The 22,195-nt window shown below is 46.4% G+C and overlaps 2 protein-coding genes across 4 annotated transcripts; one reads left to right on the top strand and one right to left on the bottom strand.

Annotated features, from left to right (window-relative positions):
* Positions 1–205: 205 nt before the first annotated feature.
* On the top strand, positions 206–14,302 carry LOC120826521 (E3 ubiquitin-protein ligase RNF19A). 3 transcript variants are annotated; one of them, XM_040188888.2, is made up of 11 exons: positions 257–406; positions 1,648–1,693; positions 5,019–5,844; positions 7,686–7,894; positions 8,023–8,167; positions 8,943–9,105; positions 9,250–9,364; positions 9,550–9,708; positions 10,504–10,723; positions 10,884–11,027; positions 11,290–14,302. In XM_040188888.2, exons 3-11 carry the CDS (start codon positions 5,195–5,197, stop codon positions 12,089–12,091), a joined length of 2,607 nt encoding a protein of 868 aa, XP_040044822.2. In that variant the 5' UTR covers positions 257–406; positions 1,648–1,693; positions 5,019–5,194; the 3' UTR covers positions 12,092–14,302. The 3 variants fall into 3 exon arrangements, with proteins under 3 accessions (XP_040044821.2, XP_040044822.2, XP_077937529.1); XM_078081403.1 differs by having other exon boundaries at positions 267–406; positions 1,552–1,693; XM_040188887.2 differs by lacking the exon at positions 1,648–1,693 and having other exon boundaries at positions 206–406.
* A 165-nt stretch (positions 14,303–14,467) lies between these two features.
* Positions 14,468–21,762, bottom strand: spag1a (sperm associated antigen 1a). Its single transcript, XM_040188890.2, has 8 exons — positions 21,204–21,762; positions 19,788–19,887; positions 18,995–19,147; positions 18,715–18,872; positions 16,723–16,864; positions 16,352–16,478; positions 16,110–16,238; positions 14,468–15,903 (listed from the first exon to the last, which is right to left on the bottom strand). Exons 1-8 carry the CDS (start codon positions 21,553–21,555, stop codon positions 15,898–15,900), a joined length of 1,167 nt encoding a protein of 388 aa, XP_040044824.1. The 5' UTR covers positions 21,556–21,762; the 3' UTR covers positions 14,468–15,897.
* Positions 21,763–22,195: the final 433 nt, after the last annotated feature.

Below are 22,195 nucleotides of genomic sequence, written 5' to 3'. Positions count from 1 at the left end.
GTGTTTTGTATTCCCTTTTATTCCTATTTTTAATGAAAAAGACACAGACATTTTTTTCTCCACATTACAACCTCCACCATTGTTTACTGCTGGAAGGGGAAAAGGCATCCTGGTTGCTGACCCATATTCATCTGGTGTGCAACGTTGTTTGACATACAGTAGCCTATGCATGAACTTCGCTGCTTCTGCTGTTGGCTATGGATTCATTTTATTGTGAAAAGTGGATCATTCTGAGCGGAAGTATTCATGTGTCTACATCCTTCCCACTTGACAACCGCATCACTCGGGTAATGCATCTAGGCTGTCCGGTTAAGTTTTTTTGCAACAAATGCAGATCTTCTTGGGAGATGGAGACACCAGCGTTGACGCATATTGTTAATTAAAAGGACACCCGGTGGATTGAAAGGTAAGTGGGTGCGGGAATCATCTTTACACGGAGCTTTTGTTCAAATGTTACAGATATACCAACTTCCTTCTCTTCGAGGCGGACGAGCAGCTAGCTGTTAGCACTGTTTAGCTTTGTTAGCTTGTAGATTCTCCTCGTTATGTTGTACGTGGGCACTAAGCCTCGGGTAAAGTTGTCTCGCCGCCAAGCTCGCTTACTTGGATAAACCACACCGTCAGTTTGTCTGTCCTGTGAATTCGCAAAATCATTAACGCTCCGTCCAGCCACGAAGTCTCTGGGTGATTAAAGTTGGGCAGCAGCTTTCCTACTGGCCAAATCTGATTTCGTTAGCTTAGCCGGCTAACTGTGGTTAGCCTGGTTGGAAAGCGTAAACAGGATTTCGTCCCTTCCCGTGGCGACCTTCCGAAGACAAATCTGCTCTGTTTTTGGCTTCTTTTGGGTTATTTCAATATCGTCACTATTATTTTGTCGAACTACACCGTCCTTGTTATGTATTTGCTCACACGATTAAAAAAAACGTATTTCGTTTAATTTAAATTGAAAAATCATAAGTTGTTGAAATATCACCGAAAGAGTTCCAGACCACCAATCGTTTTACATTTATGTTGCATTAATATCTGATAGGATATCTGGATTTCTACGTGCAACGTCAGAGCAGAGACTGCTGATTGTAATACATGCATCACAATATCAGAATTATTTAACGTTACATTTTTATTTTGTTTATTTGAATTATTTTCGGTCCTTATTTTATTTATTTTTTTACAGCATTTGGTCTTCACGCAAAGACATTTCATGTCAGAGTGTGATTTTTCCTGTTGAGGCGCCATGGAAAAATGATCCTTCCATGTCTTTCTGTCGTCGAGGTGTTAAAGCGTAGTGTTAAACTGACAGGGAGACAGCAACCTGTCACCCACGGGCTCTGGATCAAAAGAAAAGATTCGCCTTTTCTGCAATATCTGTTCTCCAAACATTGACACTTGTCTTGACTTTTCCGTTCGGCTCCATGAACAAGCTGTTCCCCGGGAACATGTGCATGCAAACATGTTAACTTCATCTTACACTGTGAGTTTTATAGCTTGGGACCAATGAGAACGTTGCGTTATTACAGGCTGTAGTTACAGTGATGTTCCCCTTTAATGCAGGAGGAATGCCAAAGAATTCACGACCATGTGGAGGCAGGCAAATCTCTCAACGTATGAAACGTCCGTGATGTGACTGTTCTCCTTTCATCTTGTCAGAACCCCACTGGGCTGCATGGACGTCTCTGTGTGCAGTGGGCCAATGGTAACTCTCCTTCTGGCTCCCGGGCGAACACAAGCCAGCATAATTTGCCGTCTCCAAGGCGCCGAATGGATGAATGTTTCTTTTTAAACTATATTAACTATTTCTGTTGGGTGGATGATTTTTTTTTCATTTTCATCATCTTCAGCTTCATATCTCAATTTGGTGGGCTCATCATCGTGGACCAGATGCAGTGGAAAAGTACCGTGGCCCGTCGGCTCGATCGGAATGTTTTTTAAATAGTGCTGAAAGTAGCCTCATAGGCTTTCGCTCCACACCCTTCTGTTGAACGTCAGATATTATTATCATACGTCGGCTGGCAAATATTTGGCTAAATGGAGATTCATTAAGTTACTGTGTTATTTTGACATCCAGCCAACTGTAAGTAGGCCCTCACCTGATTAATGCTTCGTAGCCTAAATAATAACTTCAAGTATTCATTTGCTTTACGGAATGATGTCTTCTGCTTTAGACAACAGTTTAAAAAAAAATAACTCAATATTTTTGTCTCAATGTGGTGGGTAAACAAATAAAGCAGAAAAAGTAGCGTTGAGCGTTTGTCACCCGCCGTCTGGGCTGTGACTTTGTCCCGGGCCGTAATAACTGAATGCATTGTCACGATCAGGAAGTCGTTCCTCCAGCTGGAATGTCACAGGAAATTAGTGTACGTGACGAACACTTTGCAGAGGAACGCTTTGAGCCTCTTGCTAACAGTGACGCAAGCTGATGGTTGTATGTGGTATGCCGTTTGAAGCCGGGCATGGGTTACCAAACTTTACCAAATCATCTACGCCTGAATTTTGATTTCACCATTGGGAAAACTGCACAGACTCTTTGTAAATACGGTCCCATTTCTCCTAAAACTCTGAAAGGACTCAAAACAAACTGTGTGTGAAACACAGCTTTGTCAAACACTTAAAAAAATAACAATTTAAATTGTTCAATTCACAGGCAATATCGGAGCGGTTGAGTGTTTAAAGGGCGTTCAAACTAAAAGACAATATAGTAAATATAGTTTGTATGTCATATGTAAAATACTTTAACATTGACCGTAATGTACCGAATTGTCTCTGCAGAATGAGAGGCAATGGAAACCAGGATTTCATTGGTTTAATGCAGGAGCAAATATTATTGCCCCGTGGTCTAGCAATGCTTGTTACTACTACTACTACTATCACTGCAGTCCCCAGTGACACACTGTCTATTTCCCCACCGCTCCCCTGTCCACCTCAAACACATAGTACAGCGTGGGGTCACAAAAAATTAAACCTTTTATTCCCCCATCTCTTCGGGGGGGAAACGCAAATTTAGGTCCCACTACGATGATCGTCACGATTTAGCATCAGCTCATTTCCCATGAGAGCTGATGGATCACACCCCCCCCCCCCCCCAAAGGAACTGGGACACCATCCTAGTGTTTGTGTGTCTGTGTGTGAGAGCCGTGAGCCAAAGATGCTGAATACATGCATGCATACGTGTGCGTGCACAAACACAAAGTCGCATGGAAAGTCCCGCTCACTCTGGGAACACAGTGCAGCGGCGGTTCTTTCCGTCCCGGTGTGATTACACCCCGGGAGTGTAATTTCACATCGGGTTGCTCCGAATTGCTTCGCTGTCTTGTTAAAATTTCCTCCCGCTCACCGGACTGGACGAGTTGACCCAACAGCTCGGCTTTGTTGTGAAGTGGAATCGTTGTTTTAGGACTCGACCGTAGCCAGCAGCTGATCCTGATGTTTTTTGAGTCAAGCTCTCAGGTCACTGATGTTATTGGTCCAAGGCAAAGTAAAGAGGTTGGATACTTGAGGTATTTGAGTAGGTGTTGAGGTATGGGGTTAGTTTACAAATGTGATGCTCCTATTTCACGATGGATGGGGTTTTTCTTAGGGCCTACATTATTGTGCCACGTCTCCAACTTCATGCACACGTCTTTGGAGTAGGTGGCATCATTTTGTCCCCTTATTTTTCACATCATCACATGCTGCTTAACCCACCGGTGTTCTGTGTTGCTGGAATTCCAGATGTCGTGTGCGGACTGTGGGTTTTAATTGTGACTTTTAAACTTTACGATAGAGGTGAATTAAGAGCAGCTCTTCTACCTGAAGTGTTAATAATCCTTTGGATTGATCTTTGCCCAAATTCCCTGTATTCTGGTTGGAAAGAGAGGATTCCGCATGTCATGGGAGAAGACATTTGAGACGTGCGGCATGCAAAGGGTTCTCCAAAAAGGGAAAGCCCGAGCTCAAAGTCCTGCTGATTGAAGGGGTCGTCATGGCGCAGGGGCAGAGAGGGGTGCGCTGGAGGGTGCGCTGGGAACCACAAGGTTGGTGGTTTGAGTCCTGGCTGCCCCGTGTCCCATGTCGAGGTGTCCCTGAGCAAGACACTTAACCCCTAGTTGCTCCCCAGGCAAAGATGTAAAAGCCATGGGTTAAAAATGTAATGTCGCTTTGGATAAAAGCGTCAGCTAAATGACCTGTAATGTAATGTAATGAAGAGAGCGAAGTTTATAGAACATGTCTAACCAGTCCCAGGACACAAAATGTGTTTGAATTGTGGTAACGAGTTGAAATTAACTAAAAAGCCTGCGTAGTGACTCCTTCATGTCAAACTACAACCACCCGGGAGACGATGATGACATTTTTTATTAACTTCTAACCCTCAGCTGCAGCGCTTCTTGCTGATGTCATCCATTTTTATGCACTGCTCTGTTTGGTTGTTGTCCAAATTGCATATGAGTTTTGATACATACAAAAAACAGTCTTATTTTGACGGGGAACTAGGATGGAAAAAGTCAACAGACTTTTCCTCTTGTAGAGTGCGAGAGTTTACCACTCAAATCTAATATTTCCCAGCTGGCCACTTATTCATCCAGATGTTTTTACCACTAGGTGTTCTTGATGTTTGCATCTTCATATTGTGTCAAATAAGCGCATGTGGAAACACTCGCGACGGGGTGTGGCTACTCTAGAGGCCCACTGACGCCGCTGTGGCCGCGTCTGTGATGCGCGATGAAAAGAAACGCAGGTTTTTGTCTTGTTTCGCCCACTCATGACTAACACACGCACTCCAGGGAGAGCCTGCAGATGTTCTATGTAAGCCACTGCGCATGCACAAACGACACAAACAAGCCCGAAAAGACGCCTGACGCCTGCCAGAAGACTCTTAATTAAGAAACGGGGAAGGTCTTCCCATAACACCCGAGCCAGAGACGGCCTTGATGAGAGATTTTGTCCATGCATCCTGAACCTTCCATATGGCGCAGCTCATTAAAGTGAATGCATTCAGCCGTGGCGTTGTACCTGATTTTTCTTTTCCTTTCCAACTCCGCCAGGTTCGCGCATTACATCTGAACATCTACGTGTTCTTCCCCGTGGGTTGCGCCATGGACGGACCGCCACGCACTTCCAGGCCTCCCGCGCCGGCTTCCTGCCACTATGTCTTAGCTAGCAGCAGCGCAGCCCCCTCCCCTGTCTACCCTTCTCTTTAAGCCCCCCCTCCTCTGGCGCTATGAGCATCCTGCACCAGCAGCATCCTGGCAGCACCGGCTCGGAGCGAGACCTCCACTCCGCTGCCTCCTCCGTCAGCCTCCCCTCGGTCAGAAAGACCCCCAAGAAGCGCCGCCTGTCCCTCCACTCGCTCTTCAGCCGCCGGCGCCGGCCTGACCGGGACACCAAGCGCAAGACGCGGCCTCAGCAGGCCGGAGCCGGGGTGGACAGCGCGGTCATCACAGAAAGTGTGCAGCCGGAGGCCGTGTTGGACAAAACCTCCGCCCACTGCGCACCGGTTGTGCCGTTGACTTTGTCGGCATCTGGCTGCTCCTCCGCCGCCGCCGCCTCCTCCTCCTCCTCCTCCTCCTTCCAGTCGGAGCTGCTGGAGTGCCCGCTGTGCCTCCTCCGGCACGCGCGGGAACTCTTCCCGGACATCATGACCTGTCACCACCGCTCCTGCGCCGACTGCCTGCGGCAGTACCTGCGCATCGAGATCTCCGAGTCCCGCGTCAACATCTGCTGCCCCGAGTGTGCCGAGCGGTTCAACCCCCACGACATCCAGATGATCCTGGGCGACCGGGCCGTCATGGAGAAGTACGAGGAGTTCATGCTGAGGAGGTGGCTGGTGGGGGAACCCGACTGCCGCTGGTGCCCGGCGCCAGACTGTGGGTAAGAGCGAGGGCTCATGGGAGATTAGGTAGGCCGCTGGTGTAATGAACACATGAGGTCGGTCTGCTCTTCACGTGAAAGGAAATCATCAAGTGATGTCCCCCTACCAATAAAAGTCACCCATAGAACATAAAGTGGAGGGGGGGGGGGGAGTATTCTCCACACAAGCCACAACTTTGCGAAACGTTTTAACAAAATTCTATTTTGGTTACTTGAGATGTGCTCAATGTTTTTTTAGCTCTTTTGAAAAAGTACCAAAATAACCGAATAAGCAGCTTCAAGGCTGTAAAGTGGCCTTTTTGAAGTGCACCCGGCTTCTGCATTGATGCCTGAGGTAAAAATAACTCAGCAATAGACCTGTTACGCTCCGTCAGCCTCAAGAGAGCCAGAAAAGACGTGCTCAGCAAATGATGATGATGATGATGATGCTGCTTATTATTATCAGACCATAGCTGGCAATTTTCTCACCACATACAAATAAAGCACGGCGTTATTTGCGTTGTTAGAATTAATCATCATCATCCTCCCTCATATTTTGCTCCGTGCGAGGCACTCTCTTAAAAGTAACAATGTTCGTAGAATTGATCCTCTGGGGAGGAGAGTGTCGTCCCGTCTTTCAGGGCGAGGTGGTGGTGAGGTCGGGGTCTGGTATGTTTGGAGCTGTCAGGGATTCCAGTTTGTTCACAGGGGCCCCGAACAGGAGCAAACATTGCCGTGCTCTGTGTGCTCACCAGGGTCGTCCCTATTTTTAAAGCTCACTGCAGCTGCCCGCCATGGCGACCGCCCTGCACGCAGCGTGGTCGTCACTGCTCATCTGCATTTTCTGACCGTTTGACTTTTCTGCAATAGTGTTTTCTGCATTGTGCAGTTTTGGAGCAGTTACATAACCCACACTGCGGACCCTGTCCGTAAGAATAATCACTCTTTCATGGGCTTTTCAGCCCTCGTCATTTAATCAGTGCAGCTCTGGCTCACTGTCACACTCTTTGCCGGTAAATGCTGTCGCTCCTAATTGGTGTGTAATTACTGGTGCCAGATATTGGGTCAAATGTAAGTAACCCTGAAGAAAGAGATTGGTGGTTCTCCAATCCACTTTACGGCTTTTACACCATTCGCCATCATTTAGTTTCCTCTCCGGGAGACTGTCTGGACGCAGCTACATGGGGCCCACGCACGTTGCCCCCACCAAAGTGGAAAGCGAAGCGTGTCTCTTCCTGAGGAGAATTGATTTAAAAAGGCATTGTAAAATGATGTCAGTTGAGTTTGTTTATGTTTCCGTCAACTTACGCCGTAAAACAAAAACCCAGAAGGAAACACGCCCGTGCCAGTTATCTTTCATCTTTTTCCTCAAAAAATGACCATGTGAGACACTCTGAGGTTTTAGACAATAATAGTACAGAGAAATGCTTTTTAAATGGACCTTGTGTAAATGTTTTTTTTATTGCCCTTATGTCCAGATGCATGAAATTTGCTTGTTTGGAACGAAACAGTTTGCAAACTTTCCACTCGTTTGTGCTGTTTACTTTGCAATTGCTCTCAAGTAGACCACTGTTTTGATTGATGAGGGTTGCTATGGCGACATGCAGTCATGCAGATCTGATTGTGCCAGCACGGCTATATTGTAAAAGAGCTCTTGGAGAAATCATGGAAAATCACACACTAAAAGAAAAGTGCTCATTTTAATCTCTGTAGTGTTCTACTCATGCACATCTGTCCACTAGTTATATTAGCCCTGATGACCCCTAGTGTTCTGCTAAAGTACTACATCCATGCTGATCGGCAAACACTAACTACCATTTTGGCTGTTTTTCTCTCTCTCTCTCTCTCTCTCTCTCTCTCAGTTATGCAGTGATTGCGTTTGGCTGCGCCAGCTGCCCAAAGATTACCTGTGGGCGTGAAGGCTGTGGGACAGAGTTCTGCTACCACTGCAAACAGCTGTGGCATCCCAACCAGACGTGTGACACCGCACGGCAACAAAGGGCCCAAACCCTCCAGTTGAGAAGCTTCAGGTCCTCCTCCCTCAGCTACAGCCAAGAGAGTGGAGCTGCAGGTAACGCACGGACAAACACAGGCGCTCTCACCTTCTCCCACTCATCTCGCCATCGCCGCATCAGAAACTAAAGATGCAAAATGCTCCTGATGCTTGGGCCTCAACCTTTAACCCCCCCCCCCCCCCAGGTGACGACATCAAGCCGTGCCCTCGTTGTGCCGCCTACATCATCAAGATGAACGACGGGAGCTGTAATCACATGACCTGTGCCGTCTGCGGCTGTGAGTTTTGCTGGCTGTGTATGAAGGAGATCTCCGACCTCCACTATTTAAGGTGAGGCGAACAATGTATTTTTTTCATCGGTACTGATCACTTTAGCTGTGACTGAGCCCTCGTTTTACTAAAGCCTAGTTTATGCTTCTGCGTTTTCAGAGCGACGCAGACGCAAGCCCCCCTTGCGTTGCTTTTCACACCTCCTGGCGTCCTTGCGTGTGTCGAGCCATTTTTCTAGGCTTGCGTCGAAAGCGAATCAAGCAACGCAAGCCTCCCGCAGCGCACAAGGCTGCGATTGGTCCGCTAACTACGTCCTTTACAGAGTCTCACATTTCCGCTTTCACAGCCCGATACCGCCATTATTAAAACGAAGAATGTTTACGAGAGAACGGATCAGATTGAAGAACTTTTTTCGGAAGAAATGCGTAAATATGACCGCTTATACAAGCCGTCATTGGCGGGTTGTAGAAGCGGGTTGGATTCACGGAGGGAGATCGCCGCAAACGCCGGTTTGCCGGTCGAGAGGTGCACAAAGTTGTGGAGGAAAATATGGGACAAATGTGTCGATGCACGGGGCAATAAACTCTCTGATAAATAAATAAACATATAAATAAATAAATAGACGTGACTCTCTGGTCGTCTTCAACAAAACACGTTACTCCGCCTGTTCTGGCGATGAATTGCTCTGCAACACACGCAGAACCATGAATTGAAACGAGTGCGCTGACGCAACAACGCCAGCCTTAATAGCGCTAAACCTGACACAGACAAAAATCTGCTCTCGCTCTCTGTTTTCCTTTACAACACATTTCCTCTCCCTCTCCAATCCTCGCAGTCCTTCTGGCTGCACATTCTGGGGGAAGAAGCCCTGGAGCAGAAAGAAGAAGATCCTCTGGCAACTCGGCACGTTGGTGGGCGCACCGGTGGGCATCGCCCTCATAGCCGGCATCGCCATCCCCGCAATGATCATCGGCATCCCAGTCTATGTGGGCAGAAAGGTGAGAGCTCACCGCCGCCTGCCAAGATGCGACATGAAAAAACTGTGGGCCAAACCAACGAGGGGGGGGGGGGGTTCCAAATGAAAGGCCACAATGTCTAATGGGTACGGTCAATTAGGTAATTAACATGTTTTTTCTCCTCAGATCCATAACCGCTACGAGGGCAAGGACATCTCCAAACACAAGAGGAACTTGGTAATAGCGGGCGGCGTGACGCTGTCTGTGATCGTGTCGCCTGTAGTAGCTGCAGTCACTGTTGGTAAGAAAGAAGGATTCTTCTTTTTTTTACCTTCTGTCTCTCGATTACATTTAGCGTATTATAAAGGATTTAAAAAAATCTGGTTTGGAAACAGTTGCGTCTTAAAGTGCTCGGAATTGACCACTGAACCAACGATGAAACTCCCACTGTTTTGTTTAAGTGTGTGTTTCCACTGTGTTGTTCAGGGATTGGCGTTCCCATCATGCTGGCATACGTCTACGGCGTCGTCCCAATCTCACTGTGCCGAAGCGGCGGCTGTGGAGTGTCTGCCGGCAACGGCAAAGGGGTCCGGATAGAGTTCGATGACGAAAACGAGAACATAGGGAGCGGGGCGGCAGCCACAGGTGAGCATCTCAAACAAAAGCGAGGCCACCGATTTCCCTCATGTTTTTCCCTGGAGTGCTGGTGACGGACAGTAACAGACGTACTTAAACTTCATGAAGTCCAGTGTCCACAAATGGGAACTCGGTTGAAACAACAAACCAGAGCCTCAAAAATAAACCAATCTGCACACATTAAACAATGTACATGCGATTACAATTGACCCGGAGTACAACCAAAGTGCTTTTAAAGAAGTTTAGCAAAAAAAATTCAGATGGAAAGACTGCACCCAATACCAGCAGCCGTCCCACAAGGAATTGTGGTAGCTGTGTGTGTTTGGCTCACTGAAGTACACCGACGTCCGTCAGTGCCTTTGTGCGTCCGTATGAATTATTCGTAACAGTGGATGAGTTTATTTTCCTATCGTTGGATAGGAAAGCTCCAGCTCACACCTTGCTTTCCCGGGCAGGTGGTTGGGGCGAGGGATTGTATTTCTCACAGCTTCAGTCAACACTGCGGCTGATTGTAATGAATCCAAATGAAATGCAGACTTTGCGGCAACATACGGTGTGAGACATGATGGCAGTTATTCACACCCATGGATTTGTCCATCCGTTGTCCTGAATGAATTTTAAAAAGGATTAAAGTCTGCAAAGTCACATATATCATTTCACAAGGGTGAGCTTTTGTCCCTGACCTCAGTGTCCCTTCTGTTTGCCGTTTGTTATCTGGAGTCGGAACGCCCTGATTCTTTGTGACTCAACCTACATCTCCCCCTTCTTCATTCTCACCTATGACCTCCTCCCTTTTCTCCTCAGACACAACCTCTGTGGCTGAGACTCGGCTCAACAATCCCAGCCTCGGAGACGGGGCGAGTGTCGGAGGCCTGACGGGCCTGAGCCTCAGTGTCAGCGGGAGCCACATGGAGCGCTGCGGCATGAGCTCCACCCAGCGGGACAACATGAGCGACAACGCCAGCACCACGGCCCTCGCCGGGACCAGCATCACCGGCAGCCTCTCTGGCAGCTGCTACAACAGGTAGACATCCCTGCATAGATATTCATAGAGAAAATTCATAGGGATTAGATTTCATGCGTCGTAATATCTGCCTTTTTGTGTCTACACAAACCTAGATGACAAAAGCATTGCAGCGAATCATTGCGACTTAATCCACTATATATGTACTTGTCATTTCCAGGATGGAAGTGCAGGCTGATGTGCAGAAGGAGCGCTGCAGTCTGAGCGGGGAGTCTGCCACCGTCAGTCTGGGGACAATCAGTGACAACGCAAGCACAAAGGCCATGGCGGGATCCATCCTGAATGCCTACATGCCCCTGGAAAGGTCAGGAGTCAAAGCAGACTCGTCCTCCCTGTAGCGTCAGTGCATTTGTGACCTACTTTTAAAAAGAATCCCTACCGTAGCTTTTCTCCTACCTTACAACAGAAGCCTTGTTGAAATATTCAATGTTTGTTTTTACCAGCATTTGCTTTTTGCTTTATTAGAAAAGGATTCCTGAAGTGCATACAAACTGTTGATAAACACTCTTGATAAATGTGCTCGTGTATCATTGTTTGTCGTAAAAAGGGTGATTTTTATTTGGCAGAGACAATAGCCTGGATGTCCAGACGGACGCGGAGTCACACCAGGAGAAGGTGAGGCACTGCAGCGCCAGCAGCAGCCTGGATGAGACCAGCTGCAGCAGCAGCACCGCCGGCCTTAAAGACGCCAGCGGTGGCGCGTGCCCGTGCAGCACGCAGCACGACAGCCGCTGCTGCCCCTCGTCCCCCTGGTCCAAAGAGCCTTCAGCCTCAGGAAGCAAGAAGAGGAGAGGAAAGCTCTGGAAAAGAGGCGGTGGCAGCAAAGGAGACACAAAGACGAACGAGGCTCGAGGGGATGTGGACGCTCAGCTCCTGGAGCGGCGCAGCACCAACTCCTCCGAGTTCGATCTGCCGTCTCTGAGCGGCAGCCTGCCGTCGGTGGCCGACTCTCACTGTAGCCGCTTCTCGTCGGAGCTCAGCTGCTCCGACCCCGAAACCTCGAGGCCGCCCTGCTCCGCCCCGACGGACCCCCCCCACTACCACCACCACCACCATCATCCCGTTGTCTCCTTCGGCGACGTCGCCGTCGCGCCCATGCCCGAGGTGGAGAACGACCGCCTGGAGCAATGTCCACCTCAGAGTAGCCACGCAGCCTTCACGCGCCACCGCCTGCTGTTGCCGTCGTCGTCTCCCCCCGCTTCGCCGAAAGAGGGGCGCAGCGGGACCTTTCTGCACATAACCGAGGAGAGCGCCGCCGTCGCGGCCATGGACCCAGAGGAGGACGAGAGGATAAACGACGCCACCAAAAGCTCTGCCGCGCAGCCTGTAAGCCCGACCAGAAGCCGCAGTATACAAACCGAAATCTGAAGACGCCCTCCTGCTCTTCGGCTCAGTTCGCCTTATCACATCATTCCACTGTTAAATCGAATGATGTTTTTATCTGCTGCGGGTGCAGGCAGGAATATTGTGTGAATGTCAGTCATTAGTTCCAGAGAGGGAGAGAGTTTGAGGGATTTGTGAATCTAGTAAACGGGAGCACAGTCGAAGCAGATCAGAGGGTTTATTATCTTCACTGACCGAACAAGCTGCTCATGTGTGAAGTGAAACGTGAGCCGGGGCGTCAAGGCCTTTCAGTGGGGGGAGCTGGATGTATGAGGCCGGGTTGTAAAGTAGGTTACAGGGTGACCTGCATTGTCTGACCCGTCAATGGGGTTCTGAATACGAGCCTCAGGCAGATTTGACCCTTTTCAAGTGATGAAGCTGAAAATGAAGTTTCAATACTACGTAGAGCGGCGGTGTCAAAGCCCAAACCTGTCCTCCCTCTTAACATCTGGAGAAACGTGTTCTGCGTGAACCGAACCGGGGATGGATACGTCATCACTGTGGTCCACCGCTGTGCCGCCGTCATTCTGTGACTTCTTAAAAAAATAAAAATAAAGAGAAAGGAACAAGTCTTGAGAAAGGCCAGCGCTAAAGTGTTGTTGAGCCGGAGAGGGACCAGTCAGTGCAGCTGCAAATTATATTTTCCCATAATCATCTATAAGAAAATGTGTGTGTATATATACATCTATATATTAATGTTGCTTGTGTTTGAGATGTGACTTATGATTCTTTCGTGCATTATCTTTGCTCATTTCTGTTTTCCATTTTGGGAAAGTTGATTTTAATGTTGAAGCCCTGTGTTGGGTCCAAGCCTTTTAAATATGATTAGGTGACAGTTGTGTTTCAAATATAGTGGATTTAAGACAGTTGCCGTCTTCACGAGCCTCTGTCTGCACTGGTAAAATAGTATTTTCCTCTAACCGTAACTGCAATTTGTAGTACATAAAAGTATTTAGAGAGATATATTAAAGAAAGGGAATTTGAATTATTCCTTGTAAACAGAACTAAGTGAAGCCCAATCTATGAATTTGAAATTGTAGCATTTCTTACACTTTTATAGGGCTTGTAAATAATGTATCTGCAATAAGAAAAATAAACCTATTTAATGAGATAAAATGTGTCCCGTCAAGGGCACACATCAACTTACTAACTATAGCAAACACACTTTCATACAGATAAAGGTGCAATGGTGAACGCATACATCCATCAGTGAGTTAACATTCATTTCTGAATGTATGAATGATGATGATATGGTTTACATTTTTGATTCTCCCTCAGTAATTTAAAAATATAATTTTGGATTCAAAGCTTTGGATGTATTTTCATGTGTTTTAAAGTGGGTTTTTTCTCAAATCCTTGCAAATGAATAATACTATTTTTTCTTTTTTCTGCACCCACAGTGCCTTTTGGGGATAAAGATCATTTGTATTTATTTCTTCATTCAGTCAGTCTTCAAATAACAATTTAATTTAATGCTTCATCAAATGCTTGAAACATGATACTAAATACTGAATATCCCCTGAGCGCTCGTGCCAGCTGTCACACTAGTTTACGGTTTGAGGCTCTCTGGCAGACATTTTGAGCCCTTTATGAACTTTTCGTGAGTCGGCCTTGGTCGCTGACTTTGCTCATTGGAATTACCCACAAGTCATTGCAGTGTGACGTTTAAAACGGGATAACCGGTGAAAGCATTAGAGACGTGGCATCTTATAAGGAAAGACATGAACATAAACACCCTCGATTGTATATTTTATTTCCGACGTTGTCATGGTAACATGTAACCGCAAAGCGCTCCCATTCATGTTTACACCACTTCAAGCCATCAGGCTCTTTAACACTGAACCACGTAGCCGGTGATGCCAGTTAAGTCCCCGAGGGTTCAGGGTTTAGGGGGGGGACATTGGGCCAAAGACTGCGCCGGCCGCTACGTTAAACCTAAAATCTCAATACTATAACATTCGTTACAGCCTATCAGCGTAGCAGAGTTGTGGTGAACCTCATGTGCCGCCAGCTGCGGGATTCACCCTTCTGTTAAAGATGCCCGCTGAGTCCCTGCGAGGTTTATATTATCATTTGAAGTAACTTGGTCAAAAAAAGGCCTGTGCTCTTTGAACGATGATATATTCCCTAATTATTTGCTTTATTGTGTGCATGTAAATGCATATTCTGAAACAATAAAAAAAAACTTTCAATCAAGCCTGGCTGTATGTTTTCACATGGATGTTATTTTGTGTCGTGCATCACTTTGTTGACTGACATCGGATCGGCTCGGCTTTAACGGGTGTGGGTGATTTTTATTATAACCGGGCAGCAATCAGCAAATTTTGTTGCAGTTTCGAGCTGCAGAAAAAACAAGGCACGTTAAAGCATCCATATAGCAGTTTATTATTTACATTTGCATCCAAACTATTTACATACAGTACATGCGCCTACATTCCACAAAGCAACACGTCAAGCCTCCGATCAGGGGTTTCATTTAGTTGAGATTTCCAGGCTTTTATTTAGACAATGCAAGTGGTAAAATGGTTAACAGGTTAAATAAGATTGGACGTAGATCGGAGTATGAAAGAAATGAAAGTTGTGGCACATTGTGCTATACATAGATTTACATTGTTTGGAGATGTTTTAAATCATAGGAACCGAAACCGATGTTTCAGTTATTTCAGCGACGTATACCTGTGCTTCTGTCTAACTAGGTGAGGTCCGGTAGCTGTCCATTGAGCACCGGAGACATCCTCACGTGTCTACAGGCTGCGGGACTTTATAAAGGTGGACCTCAACTCTGCCCAGTACGTTTCATTTTGAACTGAGAGATTTCAACGCACAGATCCGAGGGTTCAGGGTTAACAGCTATTTTACAACTTTTCTGATTAGAGACTTTCCAAACGTAAATACTGTCCACCTACTCACACACAAAGACACATGCAATCATCTTGGTTTCATTCAAGATCAAACCTGAGACCTACGATTCTTACAGTAACAGGATTAATTAACGCTACCTTCAGGTGCTGAATATTTCCTGAACAAATAAAGTGTCAATTTATAATTAATAACTTAAGCACTGAGCTCAGGCGATATTTAAACTGTGAAACATTTTTATTTTGCCATCTTCAAACATAATTGTAACGCATCACTTCTTCAGGGTCTTGAGCTGTAATCTCGATTTTAAAACGTAGCAGCTGATTAAAACATGTAAACAATGACAGATGTCCTTAGATAGGTGAAAACCTTTATAGTCCTTATCTCTATATGCAATACAGTGGAGTTGTATCAGCTTCTGTCAGTGCTGTCGTGAGTTCAGTTTACCGCGATGGAACCAAACACAACATCAGGAAGAAACAAGTCAGAGTTGAATCTTGGCATATTTCAGACCGACTGGTAGAAATCTCAATAAGGCACACATAATACACTCTTACACTTCCCCGCGTCCCTCCGCCTTAAAACGGCGCATCTGCAGCCCGGTACAATCGATCTGTATGTACAGTACATGACGTCAGAATGTGGTGTATGATTTATAGTGCAAGCAGGTCACGAGTACCTTGATGTTTGCCTTTTATGAACAACGCGACCCGTTATGTAAGGCCCGTGTACTCAGGGAGCCGTGGTGCGGTTTGCACACATTGCAGCAGATGGTGCAGAACTGAAAAGCTGGTTGTCCAAGGAGCCCCTTTCCAGAAGATCAGAGTCCTTTCACAGGTCTCACTTACTGCAACCACACGTCTTTAGGAGTCGTATTTTTCCTCCATAACTGCTGCAGACCTGTGACGTGTGCACGCCTTCCTCCGCAAACATCAAACCTGGAGGAGATGAGCAAAAGTCACTCTTTCAGTTTGTTTTGTTTTTGTGTAAGTGGAATATTTAAAGGACACAATATATTACTGCTTGTTGTTTTTAACCATTTTAACAGGGAGAAAGAGTGAAAAAGTCATTGTTGAATCCATAATTACATACGTTTATTGTATCTTATGTAAAAACGACATGTTGTATATGAACAATGTTTTACCCTCGGAGTACTGTCCATCAGGCTCTGTCTCAGCAAGCTCGTCACCAGCTCAAGCTCTTGCTCGGCCTCCTGAACTTTTGGGTCCAGATGGAGGACTTCCTGAAGGTCACTGCTGGCCGACAGGTAGTCCTGGAAAAGAGGAAGACAAATATTCCCAACATATGAATGCCAACACCTGTCTGATCTTAACCGCTGGGAATAAATCAGCGAACGCGTGCGTGTGATGCGGGAGAGAAGGGCACCTGTAAACCCTTATAAGCCAGGGCTCGTCTGTAGAAGGCCTTCTTGTTGTCCGGCTCCATCTGCAGGGCGGAGTCGCAGTCCTGTTTGGCCTCTTCAAAGCGGTTTAGTCTCAGGAGGCAAATGGCTCTGGAGCAGAATACAGTGCAGAGGTCAGTGAAAGCAGCACGTCCATCCATGTCCCTCAATGGGAGTTATGTATTGGAGAGGTGGATGAGCATGTGGTGCCCTCTGCTGTTCTCCCTGTTGCACTGACTTTAAATAAGATCATAGGCCATTTTTAAGTGTCTTGTTGTGACAGTAAAGCACACAGTGTTTATTTCACAGTTTAATCCGGCGACTAGCGTTGCTCCCTGTAGGGTTGTTTGTATACCTGTTTGTGTAGAGGGCACATTCGTCGGGTTTTAATGCCAGACACTCGCTGTACTTCTGCAGAGCCTCCTCAAAGTTGCCTTTCTTGACCAGATCGTTGCCTTCCCGTTTCAGTAAAGCGAAGCAGGCGTCTTTTCTTCTGGCTGTTAAAAGGAATTAGCAATTTAGCAAAAACTCGACAGTGAAGCCAGAGAAAAAAAAAAAAAAACAAACATAGACTTTCTTTTGGTCTTCAGTTTAATGTTACAGATATTTTACACTGTTTACCTTTCCCATCAATCCAGCGCACAATGTTTTTAAAGAGATGATTAATAAATCAAGAGGAGGGGGTGAGCAAACCAACGCTTACTGAGCTCTCTGCTGCGCCGAGAAGGACTCGGGGAATCACACACACACACACACACACACACACACAGATAATCCTGGCCTTCAAAAGATCCCAATTCTAAATTATTTATCTAGTGAGGCAAGAAGACTGACTCATCCAGACTTGAAATTCACACTTGCCATACGTGTCCCTGAGGATGTTTTCCCCCTGGCTGAGACGTCTGTCTGTAATAATACGACTACTTTGACTTAAGTCATTCATTGATCGAAGCTGATAAAAACATTGTTTATGTCACATTAACACGAGTAGTTTGAATATATTAAGTTGTTTTTTAAGGATGCAGTATAATACTCACAATATAGAATATAAACCACACAACCGTACGACATTAAGCATGTGTAGGCAAGTCTCAGGTCATACGACAGGATAAGAATAGGAGATTTCTTTTTCAATATCAGTATCAAAAGCAGTGGAGTACTAAATAATTTGAGCACAATACTCTCATGTTAGCTTTATATGTGCAGATCAAGAAGATCAAAAAGCCTTTTGAGTTTTAGGAACAAAGGCCACAGGGAAGGTATACGAAGGCTGACAGTCAGCTTCAGATGTTCAGGGAACAGAGGCTTGACAGCACTAAGACAAAAAACTGTCATGTGTTTGCAAAGGTTTGGGCAAGTGGGACTGAAGGGACAGAGAGGCAGGACGCGCTTTGTATCTCATGGTATTTTATCCTTTAAAAAGATAACATGTTGCTATGATAGTTTATTAACTAGTGAACGTCAGGTGTTCAACGATGACATCACCCTGAAACCGCCTCCCATTTGTTTCCCCGGCAACAGCAGTGTTCTATTCAGAGATTAGCTGTGTTCTCCGAATGTGCTAAATTCATCAAGCGTTTACGTGTGTGAGTCTATTTACAGGTCAGGTGCTTTATCTGTGTAAGAATAAAGTACTGCGTGTGGAAATTTAGCGCAGAGAATAGAATTAAAGCTGTACATCTATAATATAGTGTGGATGTGTGCGTTTTCATAATACCATAAAACACAACATATATTCAAACATTTCATATATATATATATATATATATATGGAGCCGTCTGGTCTTTGTGAGCAGGCGCATCCTACAGGAAACCTGACCTGGATTGTTCCATTACAGCAGTACTACACTCTGTGTAGTGTGGATCGCCTTCGCTTTTCTGCATTATTGATGATCCCCCCCCCCCACACACACACACACACACACACACACACACACACACACAACAGGAGTGCGTTCCCCGCTGCGCATCCGCATTCACACACTGATTCTCACTGACCGACTTCTGATGCTGCCTTAGGATTCCGTAATTTAAGGGTTCTATTTCTAAATGATCCACCATCATGCACTGAGGAGACAAACAATTTTGTCCAAGAAGGGAAACAAAAGGGTGGCAGATTCCTTTTATGCAAGAACAGAAGCTTTAGCTATATCACAGACATACATAGCGATAGCTTTAATCTTAGGACCTCTATTGGATCAGGAAGCACATGTCCTCACGCTCCGTCCGCGCTGCAGCGGGAGGACAAGTGCACGCGAATGCGAGGAGATTATAAATCCACTTAGCACATGTTTGTCCTTTAAACGTACAACTCCTCACTAAGCTGAGAGGACGCGATGGCACCGACCTTCCTCGTGAGCGACCCTAGCGGCGCGGGCTTCGGCTACTTCCGCGCTGACCGGTTTGTCTCTGTGCTGCTGCTGGACGGCCAGAGGGACGACGGGAATCTCGGGCAGCTTCTCCCTCCACTCGGGACCTTCCTGCTCGATAAGCATCTTGGTGATCCTGGCAGAGGGCACACCGGGACGGAGGGGGGGGGGGGAACAGCACGCAGTGTGATTAGCCAAATGAATGCTGCAACCTTTACAGGCTTCAGTCATTATTATGTTTAACTGTTTTAAGCTGACCTGTGCACGCTGTCGTGCGCCGCCTGCACACTGCTGTCCATCTGCAGGACAGTCTTATAATCCACGTAGGCCTTTTTGTAGCGCTCCAGTGACTCATGGGCCATAGCTCTGCGCAACAAGGGCTTCAAGGAGTACGGCTGCAGCTCCAGAGCCCTAAGAGGATCAGAGAGAAACAAAGACAGAGGATCAGACTGTCTGCACACGCTCAATGGGACTCACAGGTGTAACTGGTCTGATGTGCGGCTTCACACACATATGAGTGGGTTTTTGTTTTAGACAGACGGATCGCTGCAACCTACTAGCACCCCGAATAGTCACGTGATCAGTGGGTAGAACAAAAACAGGAAGAATTTATAGGGGGGAAAAAAGCCTATAATGTCCGCTAAAGCCCAAAGAAAACAGGTAAACTCATCTTTCATATTATTTAAATACGCATGTAAGTATTGAAATGAGACTGACCACTAATATACTGATGATCATCTACTTCAAGCTGACATATTTAAAAGGTAACTCAAGTTCAAGTTGGTTGTTTCATTTTGAGACAAAGGCAAATACAATAATACATAACAACAATAATGACACTGTGGATTTTTCGCAGTTCAGTTTGCAGGTGCAGTAAAGTGTGAATTCTGATCCTGATCCCTCTGTGATTCCGTCCTAGCAGCCAGCAGTTCAGTTGAACTTTTGGGCAATGTAGGCACCAGGACAGAAGTGTTCACAGAGGGGTCACAAGAGAGTGGTAATAATTATCTTTTAAATGTGACAGAAACACGCGAGCACGCGCGTCACGTACTTGTTGCAGTCCTGTATGCATTCTGAGCTGTTTCCATTCTTCAGCAAACAGGCGGCCCGGTTGGAGTAGAGAATGCACAGGTCTTCTGGACTCTCAATGCCTGCAGGGGGAACAAATTAAAACCCACGTATCGGAATGGTCAAACAACGATCACAGTCAGTGTGCCTACAGAGGACAGACTAGTACTTGATGATAACAACTGCTCCCTTTTGACCTCTGTTGTACTCATTCATTTGCTATTACATCCTTTCTCCTCCGGGCCTCTGCTGCAGTTTCTTGACCGAAAGCGCAGCATCAGTTGTCATGTGCTGCTTAAGTGTCCAAAGGCCGATGTCAACGGTGCCAATACTGCTAAACATGAGTGATTAGTGTTTTTAAACGTGGCAAGAATGCGAAATCTCGCATTATTTCCAGTGCTTTTCTGTTTAGTCGGCTCTTTTCTCGCAGTGTGCACAACCAGAAAAAAAAGCCATCCCTCTTATTAGCCACAAGAGTCAAAGTTGGCCCGAGACCTCTTAGAAAGGTGCAGCATGACATTCAATCTCGCCCTGAAAGACCTCATGTGCACCAACACATGACGTCTCGCCGCAGTCAGCGGGATCGTTTTGTGCCAACGCTGCGTTCACAAATCACCAGCGACTCCTTCGAGTCTCAGCTGCAGCGTTTGGATGCGAGACTGAAAACCGGTGATCCACACAGGTGACAGATCCAAAAAAACATGCAAGCACACTGGGTAAAGAAATTGAGCAGTATAATGCATTCAAAACTGACATGGGACACTGTCGACGCGTATTCTGATACCCGTACGAGGGCTGGTAAACAGATGCTTACAAGAGGCCGCGTCTCACTCTGTGACACCAAATTGTTGGTGTTGCTTCATTAGTGGCTTGACTGCCATCAGAAGAAAAAAAAACTTCTTAAGACTCTTCATCAAAAAACACAGCAGAGAGCTGCGTTTCATTGCTAAATCGTACCTCAAACAGGTGTAAAGTATATAGTAAAGTATGAAGACACATTATTGTTCACTGCGTGACTCTTTTTGTGATCATATTCTAAACAAAGATGTCAGACATTCCGTTTTATAGTGTGGTGGACAGTGTTCAAACTAAATGAGCAATTTCAACAATGTCAACAAAGAAATATTAAGGGCCAATTTCACTATTTGCTAAGATACCAAACAATACATTATTTATATAATTTTTAAAAAAACATTCTCGTGTGGCATGCAACTAAATTTGCGGTACCAATGTCAATATCATGTTATTACAGGGGGGGGGAGGTCCTGTATTGTGTACGTCAAATTAAACAACACAGAATTGCATAAGATGTATATTTTGTAATCGCCAGAGGCGCCTTTGCTCGGATTAGATGCTGCGCAACGAGGTGATTCCCCCGGAGAGAAAAAAATAGACGAACCCGCTTCCGCGCACCCGTCGATGGCCTGCGTGTACTTCTCCAGGGCATCCCCGAACTGGCCGTGTTTGAAGAGGTGGTTCCCCGCGTTCTTGAGCCGAGCCAGGTGAGGAGGAAGTGCCCCGGCGGGGGCGTCCAGATAACTTGTGTCGTCCGCGGGGCTGCTCCGCTCCCCTCGTCCGCCGGCGGGGCTGTTTTCCCTCGGAGAGCCGTTGGCCACCCCTTTGCCCGGAGCTCTCTGAGGCTTTTCCGCGGCGGTTCCGACCCGGCTCCTCGTCCCGTTTCCGGCCGCGGCCTGCTGCGACCTGCCGCCCCCTCCTCCGCTGCCCGGGGGCTTGTCTTGTGCGTTACCCATGGCCGCACTCCCTCCGCAGTGTGTGCGCTAAACTCTTTCCTCCCCTCCGTGCCTCTTCCTGCCTCGCTGCTACGTCTGAGCCCTGGATGGGGATTTCAGTAAGACACGCCCCCTGTATGGGATGTCACGTGTGACGTCACGGAGGGGGAGGGCGTGTGTGACGCAGTGCTGCAGTAGGTCAGCGGCAGCATCGGATTAAGACGCACAGGAATACATGGGAAACCTACATTAAGAGGAAAATAACTATTTTTATGACGTATTTTGTGTACTTTCTTAGTGTGACGATGTTTGTGTGAATATCTGTGAATAATTTAATACATTATTTGCCACAGTTTCTGAAATCTCGCTCACTGTTGATTAAAAGAACTAGGACAATGTTAATGTTAATAGTAACTGTGCTTTTCTTACTGGACATGGCAGAATGGCTGCTGTGAAAAAAATTAGAAATTAATGTGAACACAATAACTTGGGCTGTAGTGTTTTTGGGGGGATTTTACTGAACCAGTTTGGACTTTCTCTATTTCCCTTATAATTAATAACATATTAAATAGGACTCTCTATTTCCCTTGTATTTAATAACATATTAAATAGGTATTTCTCAGAAACCCAAGATCTTATTTCTTATACATTTAAGTTCATC

The sequence above is a fragment of the Gasterosteus aculeatus genome, chromosome 10 (genome assembly GCF_964276395.1).
Source record: "Gasterosteus aculeatus chromosome 10, fGasAcu3.hap1.1, whole genome shotgun sequence".
Taxonomy (NCBI): domain Eukaryota; kingdom Metazoa; phylum Chordata; class Actinopteri; order Perciformes; family Gasterosteidae; genus Gasterosteus; species Gasterosteus aculeatus.
Note: the sequence above shows the minus strand (reverse complement) of the source record. Positions and strands in the feature narration are given on the sequence as shown.